Genomic DNA, 21,021 nt, shown 5'->3' on the forward strand with positions numbered 1-21,021 from the left:
TTGTCATTTGATGAACGGGATAACATCATTAGGAAAATGATGTGATGAACATGGCCCATCCGTTAGCTTAGCATTATGATCATTACAGTTTCATTGCTACTGCTTTCTTCACGACTTATACATGTTCCTTAGACTATGAGATTATGCAACTCTCGAATACCGGAGGAACACCTTGTGTGCTATCAAACGTCACAACATAAATGGGTGATTATAAAGATGCTCTACAGGTGTCTCCGAAGGTGTTTGTTGGGTTGGCATAGATCGAGATTAGGATTTGTCACTCCGTGTTTTGGAGAGGTATCTCTGGGCCCTCTCGGTAATGCTCGTCACTATAAGCCTTGCAAGCAATGTGACTAATGAGTTAGTTGTGAGATGAAGTATTACAGAACGAGTAAAGAGACTTGTCGGTAACAAGATTGAACTAGGTATATGATGATACCGACGATGAAATATCGGGCAAGTAACATACCGATGACAAAGGAAATAACGTATGTTGTTATGCGGTTTGACCGATAAAGATCTTCGTAGAATATGTAGGAGCCAATATGAGCATCCAGGTTCCGCTATTGGTTATTGATCGGAGATGTGTCTCGATCATGTCTACATAGTTCTCAAACTCGTAGGGCCGCACGCTTAACGTTTGATGACGATTTGTATTATGAGTAGTGTGTTTTGATGACCGAAGTTTGTTCAGATCTCAGATGAGATCACGTATGTGATGAGGAATCTAGAAATGGTCGTGACATAAAGATTGATATATTGGAAGGTTATATTCGGACACCGGAATGGTTCTGAAGTGTTTCAGGTTTTTTCCGGAGTACCGGGAGGTTACCGGACCCCCACCCCCGGGGAGTTAATGGGCCTTAATGGGATTTACGGGAAAGGAGAGAAGGGCCTCAAGGGGTGGCCGTGCGCCCCCCCCCCCTCCCTCATGGGCTGGTCCAAATTGGACCAGGAGGGGGCGGCGCCCCCCTCTCCTTCCTTCTCCCCTCTTCCCCCTTCCTCCTTCTCCTAGTTGGAATAGGAAAGGGGGGGCGAATCCTCCTTGGACCGGGAGTCCAAGTAGGACTCCCCCCTTTTGGCGTGCCCCCTCTAAGGTCGGCCTCCTCCTCCCTCCTTTATATATGGGGGCAGGGGGCACCCTATAGCACACAAGTTTCTCTTAACCGTGTGCGGTGCCCCCATCCAAGTTACACACATCGATCATACCATCATAGTGCTTAGGCGAAGCCCTATGCCGGTAGCATCATCATCACTGTTGCCACGCCGTGGTGCTGACGCAACTCACCCTCTTCCTCAACTGGAGCAAGAGCACGAGGGACGTCATCGAGCTAAATGTGTGCTGAACGAGGGGGTGTCGTATGTTCGGTACTTGGATCGGTTGGATCGCGAAGACGTTCGACTACATCAACCGCATTACTAGACTCTTCTGCTTTCGATCTATGAGGGTACGTGTACACACTCTCCCCTCTCGTTGCTATGCATATCCTAGATAGATCTTGTGTGATCGTAGGACAATTTTGAAATTACTATGTTCCCAATAACGATACCCTACATTTGTGGGTTATCAATCTACTACAATTTCTATTCACCATTAAGAATCTGAGAGATGCTAAGAGCAAGATCGTACCCACTACTATGAGGGTAGGTGAGGAATTGTATCTCGTGCTACACTTGAGTCACCTTCTGTTTTAAGCCAGCTTGCGACACCACCACCTGTTATTCAATCTGATATGCCACAAGTAATTGATATAACTTCTGATGTTGATGATGTGCATGGTGTTGCTTCTGCTGCACCTATTAGAACTATGCCACTTGGTGAATTACTTGATGCTCATATTGCTAAAGCTAAAGATTCTGAAAATGTTGAAAATTATGAATCACCTTTTACACCTAGCACACCTAGCACTCGATTTGACCAATTAGTGCAACCTTATTACTATATGTCCTGAGCAAAATTCATTTTTCTCCTTTGTGTGTTGTTGTGTTGTACTACAACATCATCATCTAAAACTTTGAAGATAAGTGAGAACATGTGCATATCTGTAACAGATAGTTTTAGCATCATCATCAAAAAATATTTCTTTGTACTTTAGCAAGTTCATATGAATTCTTGCTTTGGACTGTAGCAAGTGAGACTCTGTAATACACACTCACACAATATTTAATACTAAGAAAATATGTCTTACTTTTTATCATTCTAAAGACAGTTATTATCCAACCATATGACTTTTCATCTTAGCATAGCCTTGCCTGGATACTCAAGTTCTGATTTTTTTCCTAAATTTTTATTTGGATAGCACGTTATCCCATATTTGACTAAATCATGTTTCTTACTTCCAAGCGGATGTATTATTCGTACTTGGTGTTTCTGAGCCACATGTTCAGGCCTTGTTTGGCACAAGCCCCCCCCCCCCCAAGGGATTGGGGATTGTAGGGAATATGGTGATCCCCTTCCCTCCACCCAATCCCATCACCCCCTCCCCACACACACACACATTCCCTCCCAACCCAATTCCCCACATTCCCTTGCACATAAATGCATTATTTGGCAGGTGGGGATTGTCATTGTATTATTGGATGATCAAAATAAAAATGTGATCTTTGCAGCTCATTATAGCAACATAATTTTGCATGACTTCAATACGTCATCACAGCAACAACAGTTCATCACAACCACGACATAATTTTGTCTCAAAGACAATTGGATAGTAAAAAATGTGATATTTGCGGATCATCACATCAACAACTTAATTTTGCATAACTTGGAATCAATATCTCATCCTAGCAATAACAGTTCATCACACCCATGATAAATTTTGCAAAAATGATAATGCAACACATAGTACTTGTGCAATTGTTCAGGACTAACTATGTTTTTGCAGACCAAGCAAGGTTGAGAATTATTATAGACCAAGAACGAATGAGAATGATGTTGTAATGGAGATGAATTGTTCTTCTGATATCATGATCATCCAGTTTTTAAGTGGCCAAAGGTATCCACTTTGTTTAGTCTTGATTCCTCAGGTGCATGAGAACCCGATGAAACAAAAAAGAGATGCACATTCTTGTTTATACTTGAAACAACAATCAGGAAAACATGTGCATGTAATCTACAAACTACCAAATAATAGCATGACAACATGGAAATCATTTCCTAGGAATTTCAGATTTGGTAATACTGGGAAAATAATATTGCCTTGATTCAGTTTCAGAGATGGGCTGTGATGCTCTGGCTAGCATTCCTCGTGTGAGGTATGTGTAAAGGGAAGTGTTCTCTTCTCTAGATACTACAAAAGAGAGGACCTAACATAGGAAGTCCTGACTGATGGATGGTTTCATACATGTTAGCTATATCTCTAACTTACACAGCAAGCAATGGATATCATAAATTATTATATTTTAGATGATGATTGTGAGTTGAATAATGATACAGGGGATGTTGGTGAGTGGCCACCTGATAAGTCCATTTTGCATCATGTTTCCTACTGTTATTTATAGTGTTTTTATTCAATATAGCACTCTGGGGAGTATTTCTAATGTATTTTCTCTCATAATATGCAATGTTTACACAAAGAGGGAGAATACCGGTAGCTGGAATTCTGGAACTAAAAATGCTATGTCAGATACTATTCTGCACATCTCATGTCGTGACGCACATGTCACTTAACATTACATCATATAACCATCTCATACATAATCCCATTATCATGACAAAGGCTATACCACATTATATGCAAACCCCGCAAAACCAAGTTAGACGTCCTCTAATCGGTTTTAGCAAAATTCTATTTACGTGGTTAATCATTTTTATTAATTAAGACTAGCTACCTACGCAAGCACAACAAGGCGATATTCCTGATGCTAGATTAAGTTTCGGGGTGTGTGAAAGAGAGACTTAATTAAAAGTCTCATCCCCCACACTAAACTTTGTCAAGACACGTGACCCCGTAGAAGATAATTCATCTTCAGCACCCTCTTGTCTATGCGAGGATTCACTATTCCCAACTATGATTTAGTCCAAGGAACTGTTAGCAGATCGTCAACAGCCAGAGTCGATCGATTGTCAGAACCTTGTAGCAAAAGTACATCATTCTGCCAATGAACTGAACCGAAGCAACAATCGTGAGAAGCATAGCAAGAACATCAACCCTCACATATCAGATGTGATCTAGATCGCAACCTGCATCTACTCATAAACCTGCTCTGATATCACTGTTGAGAAACGTAGTAGAAAACAAAAAAAATCGCCCTACGAACACCCAAGAACAATATGAAAATGCATAACGGGTTGTGATCAACGATCGTTACTGACTCCGGGAGTGCAGCGGAAGTAGACAAGTCGGTGTAGATCGTACTTGAAGTCCCTCGAACATTGATGATGATCCCATGAACCGCCCACGAATGATCCCCCGAACAGAAGACCGAAAGCACGACCTCTCTACTTGGTTGCAAGCATACGGTCTTCACGATCCGGCAGCGCTTCACCGTCCATAGCTAATCGTCGCCGGTAGAGGGAGAAGATTAGAACCACACATGGCTTCTAATTATGAGAAATAGAGGTGGCTAGTGCTCGCTCTAATTAGTCAACTAAGATCAACTAGAACATGCACTAGATCAACTAGAGGAGGCTCCAAAACTTGTGTCCACATAGGGTGGAAATCATCTAGTATATATAGGATGAGGGAAGAGGGGCTGCTAGCCCCCTTGGGGCGCTGGCTAAGGGAGGGGGAGTAGGACTCCTGCCCTCCAGGTAGGATCCCCCCCTTAGGAAGGGGGGCGCCTCCCTTGTTGGGCCTTTGTGGCCCAACTCCTTCTCCACCTCTTGGCCTTATTTGGCTCGTTGATATTAAATTAAATATATATTTGTTCTAAATATTTTCAGAGCATAATATATAAAATTTAACATCTCTGAAAACATTTTCCACGAAAACCCTTCTGGTGACACCGAAACGCTTCTGGAACGTCTCGGAACTATTCCGGATATTAATGAAACAATTCTATAAATATATTCTCATCACTCTCATCCTACTAACACTTAACAGATCGTGATTACCTTAAGCTTGTGACCCCGTAGGTTCGGTGAGCCTGGAAGTTGTCGTTATGATCACCTTATTACAGATGACGTTTGAGCAACCCCAAAGCCCACCGTTCGGTAGGAAGTGGCCGAGACACTCTCATGGTCTGAGGAACTAAAACACATGCTAACACTCCATGTTATCACAGATGATTTCAGACGATATGATCATATAGTATAACAGACAAGTATTGGGTTGATAATATGATCATTCTTCTAACGACATATCCTCAATGTTGTTTTAGGACTATCGTTACACTTAACGATATCTTAAGATCCGGAAAACGTGATCACCAACAACACTTGAGCTGGTCTTAGAGGCGAGACCGGGAACCTATTGTTTACCGTTTATCATTTCGCACGTGCATATGTGTTTTCCACTGAATCACATATTCCACGATCATAGCAGTTGTAGCATGAAATATAAACTCTTAATTATGAATAACGAAAATATAATAATACAATATTATTGCCTCTAGGGCATATTTTTTCCAACATGATGGATGCAGGAGGAAATTTACGGGTCATCGTTGTTGAGAAGCCCTTAAGTGATCAATAAAGCCGGAGTTCTTAACAAAAAAAATTCCAAACAATAAAAGGAGGAATTAAACCAGAGGGCCAAAATCCTCAATGTCTCACGCCTCTCATTAATTTCCTACCTTATACCGTCCGAAACGCTAAAATTACGAAGTCCTGCCATAACTGCGCCCGATCTATCCCCCCTCTCCTCCTCCTTTCCCCTGTAGCCTCCAAAAATAACTCACGCGTACGAACGCCGCCGCAGCGAAGGCAGGGTGGAAAAATAAACGAAAAAAAGGAAATAAATCCCGTGTTCTCCGATCGGAGGAGGCGACGGGCGACGGGCGACGATGAGGGCGTCGAAGCGGCCGCTCGGCGTGGTGATGGCGTGGGTGCGGCGGCAGCCGCCCAAGGTCAAGGCCTTCCTCGCCGTGGTCACCGGCATGGCCGCGCTTGTCTTCATCCGCTTCATCGTCCACGACCACGACAACCTCTTCGTCGCCGCCGAGGCCGTGCACGCGCTCGGCATCGCCGTGCTCATCTACAAGCTCACCAAGGAGAGGACCTGCGCCGGTTCGTGCCCTCCCCCCTACCCCTCCCCTCCCCTGTCGCTCCCGTTTACGTCCGCGCATCGATCCGTGGGCGCCGCTCGTGATTTTTTTGGGGGCGTTCTGACTGGCCGCGCGATTCGAAAGCGCTTCTCCGGCGCAGTTCGTAAGAGGAAAGAAAATCGGCGGATTGGTGGCTTGTTATGGTCGACATCTAGGTGGTGGCAGCCACCCAGATTGGGTTTTTATTTCGATCTGGTATTTTCTTGCCTGAATTTCGCGTTTGTTAGTGGTAATTTTTCGTACGACTCGATATGTTCACGGGGCTCGAGTGACGCGTAGGCAGCCTGTTGGTTTGGAATCTTGATGTATAAGAGGAAGCTAATTACTGATCTGGTAATGCTATTAGTGCTGCAAGTCGTGCTATGTTGGAAAAGTTGTGATATCCATCATCGCTGTGAGGATACATTTGATTAGAGGTTGAAGAGGTTGTCGTTGTGATATCCATCATCGCTGTGATATCCGTGCTATGATTTGGCTTGGCTATGCACGGAATTAGAGGGAATATGCTCAATGATTCAATGCAGATGCAAGATGGAGAAATTGTCTCCTTTTATCCGATTATATTTTGTTTTAAAGCTTTTAATTTTTCTAGCCTCTTCCGCTTAGAGGCCTTGGTATTGAAATTGTGTTTGCATGATCTTACATGAAACCATGTAGTTTTTTTTTTGAAGGTCTGTATGTTTAGAGTCGAGTTGGCGTTGGTATGCAAACCAACTGCTTTATCCTTTTTATTAGAATCATATGAGGCAATATTGGTGTAGGATTCGACAATTTATTTTGCATCGTACACATTTTCTTTACTTCTATATCTGTGGAGGATAGGACGTGCTGACTGCTGAGTGCATTTTGGCTCCATTTGGGCTCAAATCTGTAGAAAATGAAGCTGCTTTGCAACAATTGTATCCTTGTTAATGTACAAATTATCGGTGATATCTTCAGTCCTCAACTGGCAAATGATATGTGAAATCCTTTTTGCAATGTGAATGAATAACTTAAGATTTGATGGTTGGTATGATTGTGGTAAGCCATCTTGGGATCATCAAAATTTTAGTTTCCACTCCCAACTTAGAAATAGTTTTCCTGTCAAAATTTCCCTAATGCTCTTCAGCCTTGTGTATGCTTTATTTCTGTGCTTTATCTACACGTTTGTGATCATAGATTACATGTTTGTGAGTACGGTATTTGCTTTACTCAGAAAAAAGTTTCTCTTTTCGAACATGTTCACACATGAGATAAGGTAGTAGTGTAAGGCCCTGTTTGGTTCATAAGTCCTAGGTCTTTTTCTAGTCCCAACTAAAAACTCCCTCCCTGTTTGTTTCCAGGGACTAAAAAGTCCCTAGTCCCTCCCTAGAGGTCATTAAATGACCATGTTACCCCTAGTATATAGAAAAATAACAACCAAACAACACCATGGGGCGGCGGGGCAATGGGTGCAGGGAGGGGCATTGTTGGAAAAGTCCCAAAAAAGACTCTCCATGAGAGTTTTCTTCATTTAGTCCCAAAAAGCAACTTTTAGTCCCTAGTAGTCCCTCCTGTTTGGTTAAAAAGTCTCTAAGAGGGACTTCTTCTAGTCCCTACACCAAAAAGTCCCTGGAAACAAACACCCCCTAAAGTATACTTTATTTATGTGCTTTGTCTACACGTTTGTGATCATAGATTACATGTTCGTTAGTACAGTATTTGCTTTACTCAGAAAAAAGTTTCTCTTTTCGAACATGTTCACACATGAGATAAGGTAGTAGTGTAAAGTATACTGCTAGCATTTATAATCACTTTTATGATTTATGTGTTTCTTTTTGGCGTTACTAGCGCTCTCTGTTTTAGTAAGTATCTGATGACTTTTTCTTAAATCTTGCAGGACTATCCCTTAAGACCCAGGATTTAACTGCATTGTTTCTAGCTGTTAGACTATACTGCAGCTTTGTCATGGAATATGACATCCATACAGTGTTAGATACTGCTACACTTGTGGCTACACTTTTTGTTATCTACATGATTCGGTTCAAACTTAGGTCAACTTATATGCTGGACAAGGACAACTTTGCATTGTACTATGTGGTAAGATTACGAAATTCCTATACCTAATTTTGTAAATTTCGGTTTGCATAAGCTGGGGCTGTGATGTTCACACTTTTTGCTGCAGTTTGATCAATACTCCCTCCATCCTTGAAAGAGTGTACTTCCAACTTTGTTGAAAAGTCAAACTTTTTTATGTTTGACCGTATTTATACAATAATAGACCAACATTTATGCCATCAAATTAGTAGCATTAGATTCATGATAAAATATATTTTCGTCATATACCTATTTGGTTTCACAACACTGACATATTTTTGCACAAACTTGGTCAAACTTTGAGATAGTTTGACCCTCCAACAAAGTTGGAAGTACACTCTTTCAAGGACAGAGGGAGTAAGCTAAAAATGGACTTACCAATGCTCAGCTAATTAGTTGCTTACTTCTCTGCATATGCAAATTGCTATTTCTATTCTTTCTGTGGCTTCCTTGCATGAAAGATAGAACTATTCCAACTTGTGCTCTACACTACTCTTTTCTTTTTTTTGTTTTGTTTTGTTTTACTGGGTATTGGTATGACTCTTTATTGTGTCTGCTGCCTTTCTTATCTGTAAGTTTTGTGGTCAGTTGAGAAAATCATAGTACTCCTACTATGCTGGCACCTTCATCTTTAATGTAGTGTGATAATCTTCTTGCCCAGTCTATCTGCATATCTTCTGGTCAAATGTTTTAAGATAATTAATGGGCTCTCACCCTGGATGACTTGTGGTGGTAAAATGTTGACGCCTTGTTAAGGCATTAAAATCTTATTGCTTAATGGGTAGTAGGAGTATAAGTGTTAAGAAAACCATGTATAGCTAACTTAAAAGCGCTGAAACTTATAATGAACTGCCAGATTGTTTTGCTTATTCAGTTGCAAATCTTTTCATCTTAACTTATAATACATGCGGACTTAATTTCCCCCCTGTTTATTTTTACGTTATTTGTAGGTGATACCTTGTGCTGTGTTGGCGCTGCTAGTTCATCCTTCAACGTCTCACAACATCGCAAACCGATTTAGCTGGGCGTTCTGTGTTTACCTGGAAGCCGTCTCAGTGCTGCCACAACTGCGTTTGATGCAAAATACCAAGGTAAACCATAGAATGCAATTCCTTACTGGAGGTGAAGTTTGCTGACCAGCCATCTTGCGCAGATTGTGGAACCGTTCACATCTCACTATGTGTTTGCGCTGGGGGTTGCGAGGTTTCTTAGCTGCGCCCACTGGGTTCTCCAGGTGTGTCTTCTGAAAAAATAAATCCTGAGCCTATTTTGTAATACCTCCGTTTCTAAATGTAAGTCTTTCTAGAGATTTCAGTACAGACTACATACGGATGTATATAGACACATTTTAGAATTAGATTCACTCATTTTGCTCCGTATGTAGTCCATATTAGAATCTCTGAAAAGACTTGTATTTAGAAACGGAGGTATTTATTGCTCATCCCGTAAGTATGATTTGTATGGCGGCATTCTGTGTTGATTTTTGTTGCCGTCAGCTGTGTGTTTGCACTGTTGTCGTGTTAGTTTCCTCCGTATGTGTATTTTTAGGGGCATCATTTATTCAGTGGACCTGTTCCGTCATTCTTGTTTACCTTGCAAGAAGTGCAATTTGTATGGTTCCTGACACTGGACTCTTTGAAAGCAAAACCCCCATTGACGCTTGTGTGTACTTTCAGGTATTGGACACTCGTGGGCGCCTGTTGACTGCGCTGGGCTACGGGTTGTGGCCGTCGATGGTTCTCCTGTCAGAAATCGTGCAGACCTTCATCCTCGCAGACTTCTGCTACTACTATGTCAAGAGGTAAATAAACCCCCCGGATCACCCGCATAGATATTACTAGGTATTATAACCTGGCCCCGAGCATCATTACCTAATACGGTGGGTGTTTGTGGCGGTGCAGTCTGGTCGGCGGGCAGCTGGTGCTACGGCTACCCTCTGGGGTGGTGTAGGAGGAGGATCTGCAGCGGGAGGAAGGACGACTGGTTGGTTCGCCCATGAGGCGTGCCCGAGACCGGAGCCGTCTTAGCCCAGATATATTATTCAGTTACAGCTTACAATTTGCCATTAGTGAGAAAATCGCAGCAGCAGACATATAGGCTTGTCGGTGTGTGTGACTGGTAACAGCAGCGTATGTATGACCTAACCTGAGAGTAACTTTAGCTTCCGGTATGTTTGTTTGTCGCCTCTATTTTAGAAGAAAAAAAAGGCGAAGCCGATGATAGCTTTGATGTGATGCAGAGCCCTCGTTTCTTCGAACCTGGCAAATTATGATCTGAACTCTGTGGACCATCAGAGGAAGAGGACCATATAGTAAGTACTCCCTCCCTCTGTAAACTAATATACAGATCTTTGAATCACTCTGGTGATGTAAAAGATCTTATATCAGTTTACACGGGGAGTATCATAGCCTGGTGAAATGATGCGCGGGCCGTTGCATCACGCCTTGTTGCCTGCGTCTCACGCCGGCTCCGTGTGTGTGCAAGCAAAATCCTCGGGTCTCTGTTGACTGAACGGTATCTGGCATCCGAGAAGTTTGATCAGAAAACGGTAGCCAACCAAGCGGATAGATAGGGACCCTGGCCGTGTTGTCTGCGAAGTTGCCGGTTTCAGAAAGCACCGATTGCATGCAGCATCGTTGACATGTGGGCCCGTGGTTCCATATTTAGAAACGGGAAGCAGTAACTGAAACCGTCAAAGTCATGTGGGAGCCATGGATCCATGTTTGGGAAAATATAGATGCTTTCTGTCTTTAACTTTTTTAACACTGTAATGTACAGATGCAGACCCTCGTACATACGTACATTCACTCGCCTCAATCAACTATCAATGCACACATGTACATCCTATCTCTATGAGCTCATCTTTTTTTTTTGGCATGATAATATGTGTTATATCGTAGTACAACCAACATACACACTGACATTACATAGCAGAATGCCAGCCTTTGCACAAAGGAACACCAGCTCTGAGCTTGACACCAATCCCGTCACCTGGCTCTAGCACCACCACAGCAGCCACTAAAGAAAAGAAAACGACGGATTACCTCACCCGAGCTCGATACAGCTTCATCATTGATATGCATCTTTGCAGATATACAAGGTGGCTCACCAAAGGCGAAACCGTTGCTGTTGAACGAATCAGACCGGGGCAACACCCCGGAGACGCCAAATATGGCACCCCGCACAATTAAGACGTTGGAGGAGGATACCATACCTGACATCCACAAACCACAAACTCGGCACATGATCTGTCGATGCAGACCATAGTCTGCATCCGCTCCTGGACTATCTCCCAAGCTCCACATCGGAGCTGGAGCACATGTCGTCGGAACGACGGAGCCCGAGGACACAAATCCACCATGAAGGTGCCGCCACCGCCATGCCATCCTTACTTGAACATATTGGTTTCCAAATCCATCTCTAACCATAGGACTGATCATCTCGTCGGGGAAGGATCTAAAGATTCTTTATTCAGCATCGCCATCGCCGTTGCCGAAGCCAATACGATGAAATACCTAAAACCTTAAGCAACTCGGGCCTAAAAATGATCCACATGTGTGGATCCAGCGACTCCATCGTCGCCGACGACCGAGGTCGTCAACGGAGGGGAGCTACCAGAGAACGGTGGCGGCGGAGACTCTCCAGGTGCCTAGGTGAGATCGCATTTCCTTTCTTCGAGAGGAAGGAAGAAAAGTGATTTCCCCCTATGAGCACATACGATAGACTAAGTCGACTTATCATCTTGAGATTCATGAAGTCGCCATAGACATCTCCGTAGTCCACGAGAACATTTTCTGTCATTGAACGCACATCACCGAAAGGCCTGGAATAAATCCAATAAAGTACGAGCACCTGGTGGGTTGCGGATAGAAATGTCCTCCTAACCATCCAATCACATGTTGGTTCGTAAAATATAAAAAGGTTTAGAAAGCACAAACTAAGTCCTTGGTGACATGTGTGGCCATGAATCCATACATGGCGTTGCAAAATTTGAACTTGTAAGAAAAATTTGTTAGCATGGAAGAATAAAGAATGCTACTTGTTAGGGCTTCTCTGATTCAAAGATGTGAAAGGAATTTCGGAGAATTCGGATCCTTAGCATTTTTTCTTACATGGGTTGTTTGATTCGTAGGTATTTTTCCTGATGATTCATTTGTGTTAGTTTTTATATAATTGTTTTCATCCACTCAAACCTCATGTCATGACCCCGGCTAAAAAAACCTCATGTGATGAATCCTATGTTTTTCCCGTGCACAAAGTCCATGCCATCTCTTGTAGTATCGTTGACATGTCATTCTATTCGACCGTATTTATGATGGCGAAGGTTACATGAAAATCAAAAAATTTCCCACGAAACACCCAAGACCCAATCTAGGAGATTTATAGCTATGAGAGGGAAGGGTGTCTAATACCCTATAGACCGAAAGCGGAAGTGTATATAGCGTGGTTGATGTAGTCGTACTTTTCACGATCCACTCGCGATCCTATCCGATGAAGTACCGAATGGACGACACCTCTGCGTTCATCACACATGCGGCTCGGTGATGTCTCCTCCTTCTTGATCCAGCAAACAAGAGAGGAGAAGTAGATGGGATCTCAACCAGCACGGCAGCGTGGTGGAGATGGTGGTGGTGGTGCAGTGCCGGCAGGGCTTCACCAAACGTTGCCGAAATCAATCCGAGGAGAAAACAGAGTTATGGGAGAGGTAGGGCTACGTCGGGGTGTGGGAATTAGTGTGTTTAGCCCCTCCCTCTCGCCCACTATATATAGGTGAAAGGGCTAGTTATCGACTAGAGGGGGGCTGAATAGGCGATTTTTATGAAAGTCTTCAAAACATGGGAGTTCCGAAGACAAACAATAGAAATGACACTATTCGTATGCAGCGGAAGGTAGACTACACTAGACAAGCCATAGTCAAGTATTCAATGAAGTGAAAGCATGAAGAGTATTAGCAGCTAGGTAGTAAAGATCAGGATGGAAGATAGTATGAATCCAATCAGGACAAGTAGTCACATAGTGAAGTCAAACAGATAATGCAAGTAGGCAATGACTTCACGAAGACAAACTGTAAGTAAAGAGAAGTGAGAGATAGAACCAGTAGCTTCGGGAGGACAAGGGTTTGTTTGACCAGTTCCAGTTGCTGTGACAACTGTACGTCTGGTTAGGGAGGCTGAGATTTAACTCAGAAGACTGCGTCTTCACCTTATTCCCCTTGAGCTAAGGACTCTCAGTCTCCGCCCAATTACTCTGGTAAGTCTTCAAGGTAGACTTCCAAACCTTCACAGACTTTGTTCACCGGCAATCCACAATGCTTTTTGATGCACAAAACGCGACGCCTAACCGGATGGAGGATTCACAGTCCTCAAGTGTAACAAGTCTTTAGATCACGGGGACAGAAAGACTTCAGTGATGACAAAAGCCGTGTACTAACTCTGAGCAGCCACCAATTTATGGTGTAGGGGGTGGGCTATTTATAGCCACTGGGCAACCCAACCTGATTTGTCCGAAATGACCCTGGGTCATTAAGGAACTGACACGTGTCTCAACGGTCAGATTTCAAACACATGCGGCAGCTTGACTTGGGCTACAAGTAAAGCTGACTCATCCGACTCTGGATAAGATCTGCTCTCATTGTCTTCGCTCGAAGACATAGGATTTGGTTGAGCATCACTTCAGTCACTCTGACTTTGTTCACTTGGACCTCACTTAACAGTACGGTGGTTCCTATGACTCAACAAAGAACAAAAGGAAACAACGAAACTACTAAGTCTTCGCGCTCCATAGTCTTCATGCAATGTCTTCTCATGTCATAGTCTTCCATGTGAATAGCTTCACAGATCACCATTGTCTTCAATGTCTTCACACATTTTTAGGGGTCATCTCCGGTAGGTAAACCGAATCAATGAGGGACTACTACCTGTGTTATCCTGCAATTCTCACAAACACATTAGTCCCTCAACCAGGTTTGTCGTCAGTACTCCAAAATTAACTACGGGTGGCACTAGATGCATTTACAATCTCCCCCTTTTTGGTGATTGATGACAAACTGGTTGAAGTTTTCAACGGGGATAAAAGTATGTGAAATTGTAGAGGATTAAGATATTGTCTTCATAGATGGTAAACAGGCTCCCCCCTGAAGATGTGCATATTAGATAGTTTGCATTGGAATGCAAATGCACATGGCAGGTTGTACTTGTGGAGATCCTCTTCACCATATGAAGACAATACATCATGCATGAACAGATATACAAAAATAATGACATGCATAATGAAAAATGGACGTCTGCGGAATGGCTTCATGCGGGATTTATCATCGCATCACAGAATATCAGAAAAAGTAGCAGACGACCATCGAGTTTAAGTGTTACAACCCAAAGAACCAAATGTATCAAAAGCGAGAGTTGTAAACACTTGGCAAAAATATAGCAACCACCCATATGGACCCGCTTGAAGACTATCAACATATGCTTCTCCCCCTTTTGTCAGTAAGGACCAAAAAGGTTTGAAGACATAGTCTCTACTCGTTCCCATGAGTAGGTGAGGTAGCAGGGTCGTCATTGAGGTTTGGTGGTGCAGACGAACTTGGTGCAGTGTTGATACGTGCCGAAGGTGGAGGTGGTGAAGTAGCATCATCGGCGTCATCAAGAACTCTGGCATTTACAGTTGCTGTGGAGGAGGAGTACTGAATCTTCAAGGGATGGGGTGCGACGCAAGACAACATTCCTGGGTGGAGTGGTGTCAAACTTAAATCTTTCTATGAAGCCATCGTCTTGAAGATCAGCTTCAACACTGAGCAACGTCAAACTCTTCCATGCCCTCTAACTAGTTTCATGAGTGATAAAGGCATTCTTGGTGGCAAGGTTGCGAATGCGATTGACATCCACCAAGAGGCTTTGCATCTGACGCTTTAGCCAGAAATGATGCTTATCGTGTTTTTAATGCAAGGCCACGAGAATCTCCCGGTCATTGAGCACACGAGATCGCTTTCGAGGCCTTGGAGCAATAGTGCTTTCTATGGCTTCAGTACGAGCATGACGAGTATTGCCAGCAAGCGGATAAACACGAGCAACAGTGATAACCCACAAGTATAGGGGATCGCAATAGTTTTTTAGGGTAGAGTATTCAACCCAAATTTATTGATTCGACACAAGGGGAGCCAAAGAATATTCTCAAGTATTAGCAGTTGAGTTGTCAATTCAACCACACCTGGAAACTTAGTATCTGCAGCAAAGTGTTTAGTAGCAAAGTAATATGATAGTGGTGGTAACAGTAACAAAAGTAAAGACAACAAAAGTAATGTTTTTGGTATTTTGTAGTGATTGTAACAGTAGCAACGGAAAAGTAAATAAGCGAGAACCAGTATATGGAAAACTCGTAGGCACCGGATCAGTGATGGATAATTATGCCAGATGTGGTTCATCATGTAACAGTCATAACATAGGGTGACACAGAACTAGCTCCAGTTCATCAATGTAACGTAGGCATGTATTCCAAATATAGTCATACATGCTTATGGAAAAGAACTTGCATGACATCTTTTGCCCTACCCTCCCATGGCAGCGGGGTCCTATTGGAAACTAAGGGATATTAAGGCCTCCTTTTAATAGAGAACCGGAACAAAGCATTAGCACATAGTGAATACATGAACTCCTCAAACTATGGTCATCACCGGGAGTGGTTCCGATTATTGTCACTTCGGGGTTGCCGGATCATAACACATAGTAGGTGACTATAGACTTGCAAGATAGGATCAAGAACTCACATATATTCATGAAAACATAATAGGTTCAGATCTGAAATCATGGCACTCGGGCCCTAGTGACAAGCATTAAGCATAGCAAAGTCATAGAAACATCAATCTCAGAACATAGTGGATACTTGGGATCAAACCCTAACAAAACTAACTCGATTACATGATAAATCTCATCCAACCCATCACCGTCCAGCAAGCCTACGATGGAATTACTCACGCACGGCGGTGAGCATCATGAAATTGGTGATGGAGGATGGTTGATGATGACGACATCAACGAATCCCCCTCTTCGGAGCCCCGAACGGACTCCAGATCAGCCCTCCCGAGAGAGATTAGGGCTTGGCGGCGGCTCCGTATCGTAAAACGCGATGATTTCTTCTCTCTGATTTTTTTCTCCCCGAAAGCCAATATATGGAGTTGGAGTTGGCGTCGGAGGGCCACCAGGGGGCCCACGAGGTAGGGGCGCGCGCCCAGGGGGGGCGCCCCCCACCCTCGTGGACAGGGTGTGGGCCCCCTAGTCTTCATCTTTGGCGAGGATTTTTTATTATTTATCCTAAGATATTCCGTGGAGTTTCAGGTCGTTCCGAGAACTTTTATTTTCTGCACATAAAACAACACCATGGCAATTCTGCTGAAAACAACGTCAATCCGGGTTAGTTCCATTCAAATCATACAAGTTAGAGTCCAAAACAAGGGCAAAAGTGTTTGGAAAAGTAGATACGACGGAGACATATCAACTCCCCCAAGCTTAAACCGTTGCTTGTCCTCAAGCAATTCAGTTGACAGACTAAAAGAGAAAAAAACTTTTACAAACTCTGTTTGCTCTTGTTGTTGTAAACATGAAAAGTCAGCATTCAAGTTTCAGCAAATATTATGAACTAACCATACTCACAATAACACGTAGGTCTCACAATTACTCATATCAATGGCATAATCAGCTAGCGAGCTATAATAACAAAACTTGGATGACAACACTTTCTCAAAATAATCATAACATGATATAACAAAATGGTATCTCGCTAGCCCTTTCTAAGACTGCAAAACATAAATGCAGAGCACCTTTAAAGATCAAGGACTGACTAAACATTGTAATTCATGGTAAAAGAGATCCAGTCAAGTCATACCCAATGTAAACCAATTATAATGAATGCAAACAATAGTGTGCTATCCAACGGGTGCTTTTTAATAAGAAGGGTGATGACTCAACATAAAAGTAAATAGATAGGCCCTTCACAGAGGGAAGCAGGGATTTGTAGAGGTGCCAGAGCTCGGTTTTAAAATAGAGATTGAATAACATTTTGAGCGGCATACTTTTGCTGTCAACGCAACAACTATGAGATGACGATATCTTCCATGCTAAACAAATTATAGGCGACTCCCAAATAGAATGGTAAAGTTTTATACTCCCCCTCCTCCACAGGCATCAATCCATGGCTTGCTCGAAACAACGAGTGCCTCCAACATTCAACGGGTCCCAGGGGGAGTTTTGTTTGCAATTATTTTATTTAGTTTGCATAAAGCATGGGACTGGGCATCCCGGTGACCAGCCATTTTCTCGTGAATGAGGAGCGGAGTCCACTCCTCTTTAGAATAACCGCCTAACATGGAAGATAAGGACAACCCTAGTTGAAACATGAGCTGCTCGAGCATACAAAACAGAATTTCATTTGAAGGTTTGGAGTTTGGCACATACAAATTTACTTGGAACGGCAGGTAAATACCGCATATAGGAAGGTATAGTGGACTCATATGGAACAACTTTGGGGTTTAAGGAGTTTGGATGCTCAAGCAGTGTTGCCGCTTAGTACAGGTGAAGGCTAGCAAAAAACTGGGAAGCGACCAAATGGGAGAGCGACAACAGTCGTAAACATGCATTAAAATTAATTCACATCAAGTATAAGCATGAGTAGGATATAATCCACCATGAACATAAATATCATGAAGGCTGCATTGATTTGATTCAACTGCATGCGTGAACATGTGCCAAGTCGAGTCACTCAATTCATTTAAAGGAGGATACCATCCCATCATACCACATCATAATCATTCTAATAGCATGTTGGCACGCAAGGTAAACCATTATAACTCATAGCTAATCAAGCATGGCACAAGCAACTATAATCTCTAAATGTCATTGCAAATATGCTTACTTCATAATAGCTAACTCAGGAACGATGAATCATCATATTTACAAAAACAAGAGAGGTCGAGTTCATACCAGCTTTTCTCATCCCAATAAGTCCATCATATATCATCATTATTGCCTTTCACTTGCACAACCGAACGATGTGAATAATAATAGGAGTGCACGTGCATTGGACTAAGCTGTAATCTGCAAGCATTGAATAAACAAGAGAAGACAAGTAATATGGGCTCTAAGCTGAATAAACAATCATGCATATAAGAGCCACTTCAACAATTTAATCATGGTCTTCTCCTACTGACCCCCAAAGAAAAGAAAAGAAAATAAATAAAAACTATTTACACGGGAAAGCTCCCAACAAGCAAAAGAAGAACGGGAAATATTTTTGGGTTTTCCTTTTTAATTACTACAGCAAAGAAATAAACTACTACTATTTTTTTTGTTTTTCTTAAGGTTTATTAAACACACAAGAAGAAAGCAGGAAAAAGAAAATAAACTAGCATGGATATTACAGTGAAAAAGTATGAACACCGACATCTAGCAATGAGTGTGTGTGAACATGAATGTAATGTCGGTGGGAAATACGTACTCCCCCAAGCTTAGGCTTTTGGCCTAAGTTGGTCTATTGCCAGGGATGGCCTGGCGGATACCCGTAGGTGAAGCTGGGGTCGTACTGTGACGAAGAAGGCTCCGGCTGCCACTGGCTGGCAACCTCCTCTGGATCCCAAGAATAAACAGATAGTCATGGAGGCCCATCTTGTGGCTCCGGTTCCGGGGTGGGTGCAGGATTTTGATAGGCTTGAATGGCCGCCCACGAAACAATGTGAGGACCTGCAGACAAGTTAAACAAAGAGGGAGCAGGCAAAGTAATAGTCTCAGGGTGATGTTTATCAAAGTACAATTTATATTTGAGCTCCCCTTCGCGACTTTTAACAAGAAAGTCATGTGCTATCATACTCTTATAATCTAAATAAGCACGGGGCAGCGCCATTTCTTCTTTCTCCTCATGCCTAATAGGTATTTCAAAATGTTCAGCTAGGCGTGAAGCATAAATGCCTCCAAAGACGGGGCCCTTAGTACGGTTCAAACTTAACCGTCTAGCAACAATTCCACCCATACTAACAGAGTTATTTCGGTATAAACCATGCAACAAAATGATAACATCAGGAATACTAAGGTTTCCACAGTTTCCGCGACCTATCAAGCAATGACTAGCAAATAAGGCAAAGTAGCGTAAAACAGGAAAATGTATGCTAGTAATTCTTGCATCAGAAACCTTCCTTGTTTCTCCCACCGTGACAGTGTTAATAAAAGCTTCTACCTCGTTACGGTGTGGTTCATCCAAGGTGCCCTCAAAAGGTATTTTACAAACCTCACATAATTCAGCTAATGGCATCCTCTTAACAACGTCATATAAATGCAATTCTACCGATGGAGGTGAATTCTTAGGGAAAAAGTAGAAATTTTGCACAAAAGTATTTGTGAGTAAGAGATACTGATGACGTTGGTCGCGGAGGAAGTCGGTGAGGCCAAGATTCTCAATTAATAAATAGAAATCTTCATAAATCCCGGCTCTCCTCAAGAAGTCATCGGAAGGCCATTCACACGGCCGGACCTCCGTGGTGCGAGGCAAATTAAATTTGGGCTTCTGTTCTTCCTCCTTTTGTTTTTCCTTCGAGCTTCGGCTCGACGAGCCCCTCAAAAGTCTCTTCATTAATTCTGAAACAATCTGAAATTTTTAGTAACTTCAAATAAAAGTGAACCAACTTTAATAAAATTGATAGCAACAACTCCTACAAGTGCCTAGAGCATATATAAAGCATTGGAACTACTTGGAACCATATAAGTTTGACATGCAAGCTCAAGAACATGGTCACCTATGCAGCACAAATTTGCAATGAATAAAGCACTAGAGCAAAAGCTAATTGGACCAATGGAGGAGTCACATACCAAGGAACAATCTCCCCAAGCAGTTTTACGAGAGGTGCTTTGAGCAAGGAGATCGAAAATCACAGCAACGGGGGCTGGAACTCGTGCTTGAGTTGGTTTTTCGTGTTTGTGTGAGGCAGAGGAAGAAGATGGGTGCAGGGATAAGTGGAGGAGGGCCACCGTGGGCCCATGAGGCAAGGGGCGCGCCCAGGGGGGTAGGGCGCGCCCTCCACCCTCGTGGCCAGGTGGCAGCTCCCCCCGCGGTGATTTTTGCACAGTAAATTCTCAAATATTCTCGAAAAAATCATATTAAATTGGCATGGCATTCTAAGGACTTTTATTTTCGGGATATTTTTATATTGCACGGATAAGTCATGAAACAGACAGAAAAATACTATTTTACTTTATTTCTACCAAATAACAGAAAATATAAAGAGGGTACATAAGGTTGTGCTTCTAGTTTCATCCATCCCATGCTCATAAAAAAGAATCCACTAATAAGGTTGATCAAGTCTTGTTAACAAACTCATTCCGATAATCATGGAACCGGAGAAATTTCGAATAGCACTAAGTTACCTCAAACGGGATATGAAAATCCCCAACAATAAGAATATCATACTTTTTCTTGACAGTAGGGAGAGGAAATTCAAAACCTCCAAATATAATCGATGGAATTTTTCCAATAGAGTTGATACTATAAACCTGAGGTTGTTTCCTTGGAAAGTGTACCGTGTGCTCATTGCCATTAACATGAAAAGTGACATTGCCTTTGTTGCAATTAATAACAGCCCCTGCAGTATTAAGGAAAGGTCTTCCAAGAATAATAGACATACTATCATCCTCGGGAATATCAAGAATAACAAAGTCCGTTAGAATAGTAACGTTTGCAACCACAACAGGCACATCTTCACAAACACCGACAGGTATAGCAGTT

General features: G+C 42.7%; 1 protein-coding gene across 1 annotated transcript; it reads left to right on the forward strand.

Annotated features, from left to right (window-relative positions):
• Nucleotides 1–5,796: 5,796 nt before the first annotated feature.
• LOC119311306 (ER lumen protein-retaining receptor erd-2.2-like) lies at nt 5,797–10,531 on the forward strand. Its single transcript, XM_037586951.1, has 6 exons — nt 5,797–6,169; nt 8,066–8,265; nt 9,213–9,353; nt 9,416–9,496; nt 9,939–10,063; nt 10,164–10,531. The coding sequence occupies exons 1-6, from the start codon at nt 5,947–5,949 to the stop codon at nt 10,210–10,212; spliced, it is 819 nt and encodes a 272-aa protein (XP_037442848.1). The 5' UTR covers nt 5,797–5,946; the 3' UTR covers nt 10,213–10,531.
• The last annotated feature ends 10,490 nt before the right edge of the window (nt 10,532–21,021 follow it).

This window comes from Triticum dicoccoides, chromosome 5B (assembly GCF_002162155.2).
Source record: "Triticum dicoccoides isolate Atlit2015 ecotype Zavitan chromosome 5B, WEW_v2.0, whole genome shotgun sequence".
NCBI lineage: Eukaryota > Viridiplantae > Streptophyta > Magnoliopsida > Poales > Poaceae > Triticum > Triticum dicoccoides.

Bases quoted from the DNA above. Each gene is read 5' to 3' on its own strand.
- LOC119311306 (XM_037586951.1), top strand. From the start codon at position 5,947: ATGAGGGCGTCGAAGCGGCCGCTCGGCGTGGTGATGGCGTGGGTGCGG. The intron at 8,266-9,212 runs GTAAGATTACGA...CGTTATTTGTAG, and splicing joins ACTTTGCATTGTACTATGTG to GTGATACCTTGTGCTGTGTT. The intron at 9,354-9,415 runs GTAAACCATAGA...CATCTTGCGCAG, and splicing joins GTTTGATGCAAAATACCAAG to ATTGTGGAACCGTTCACATC.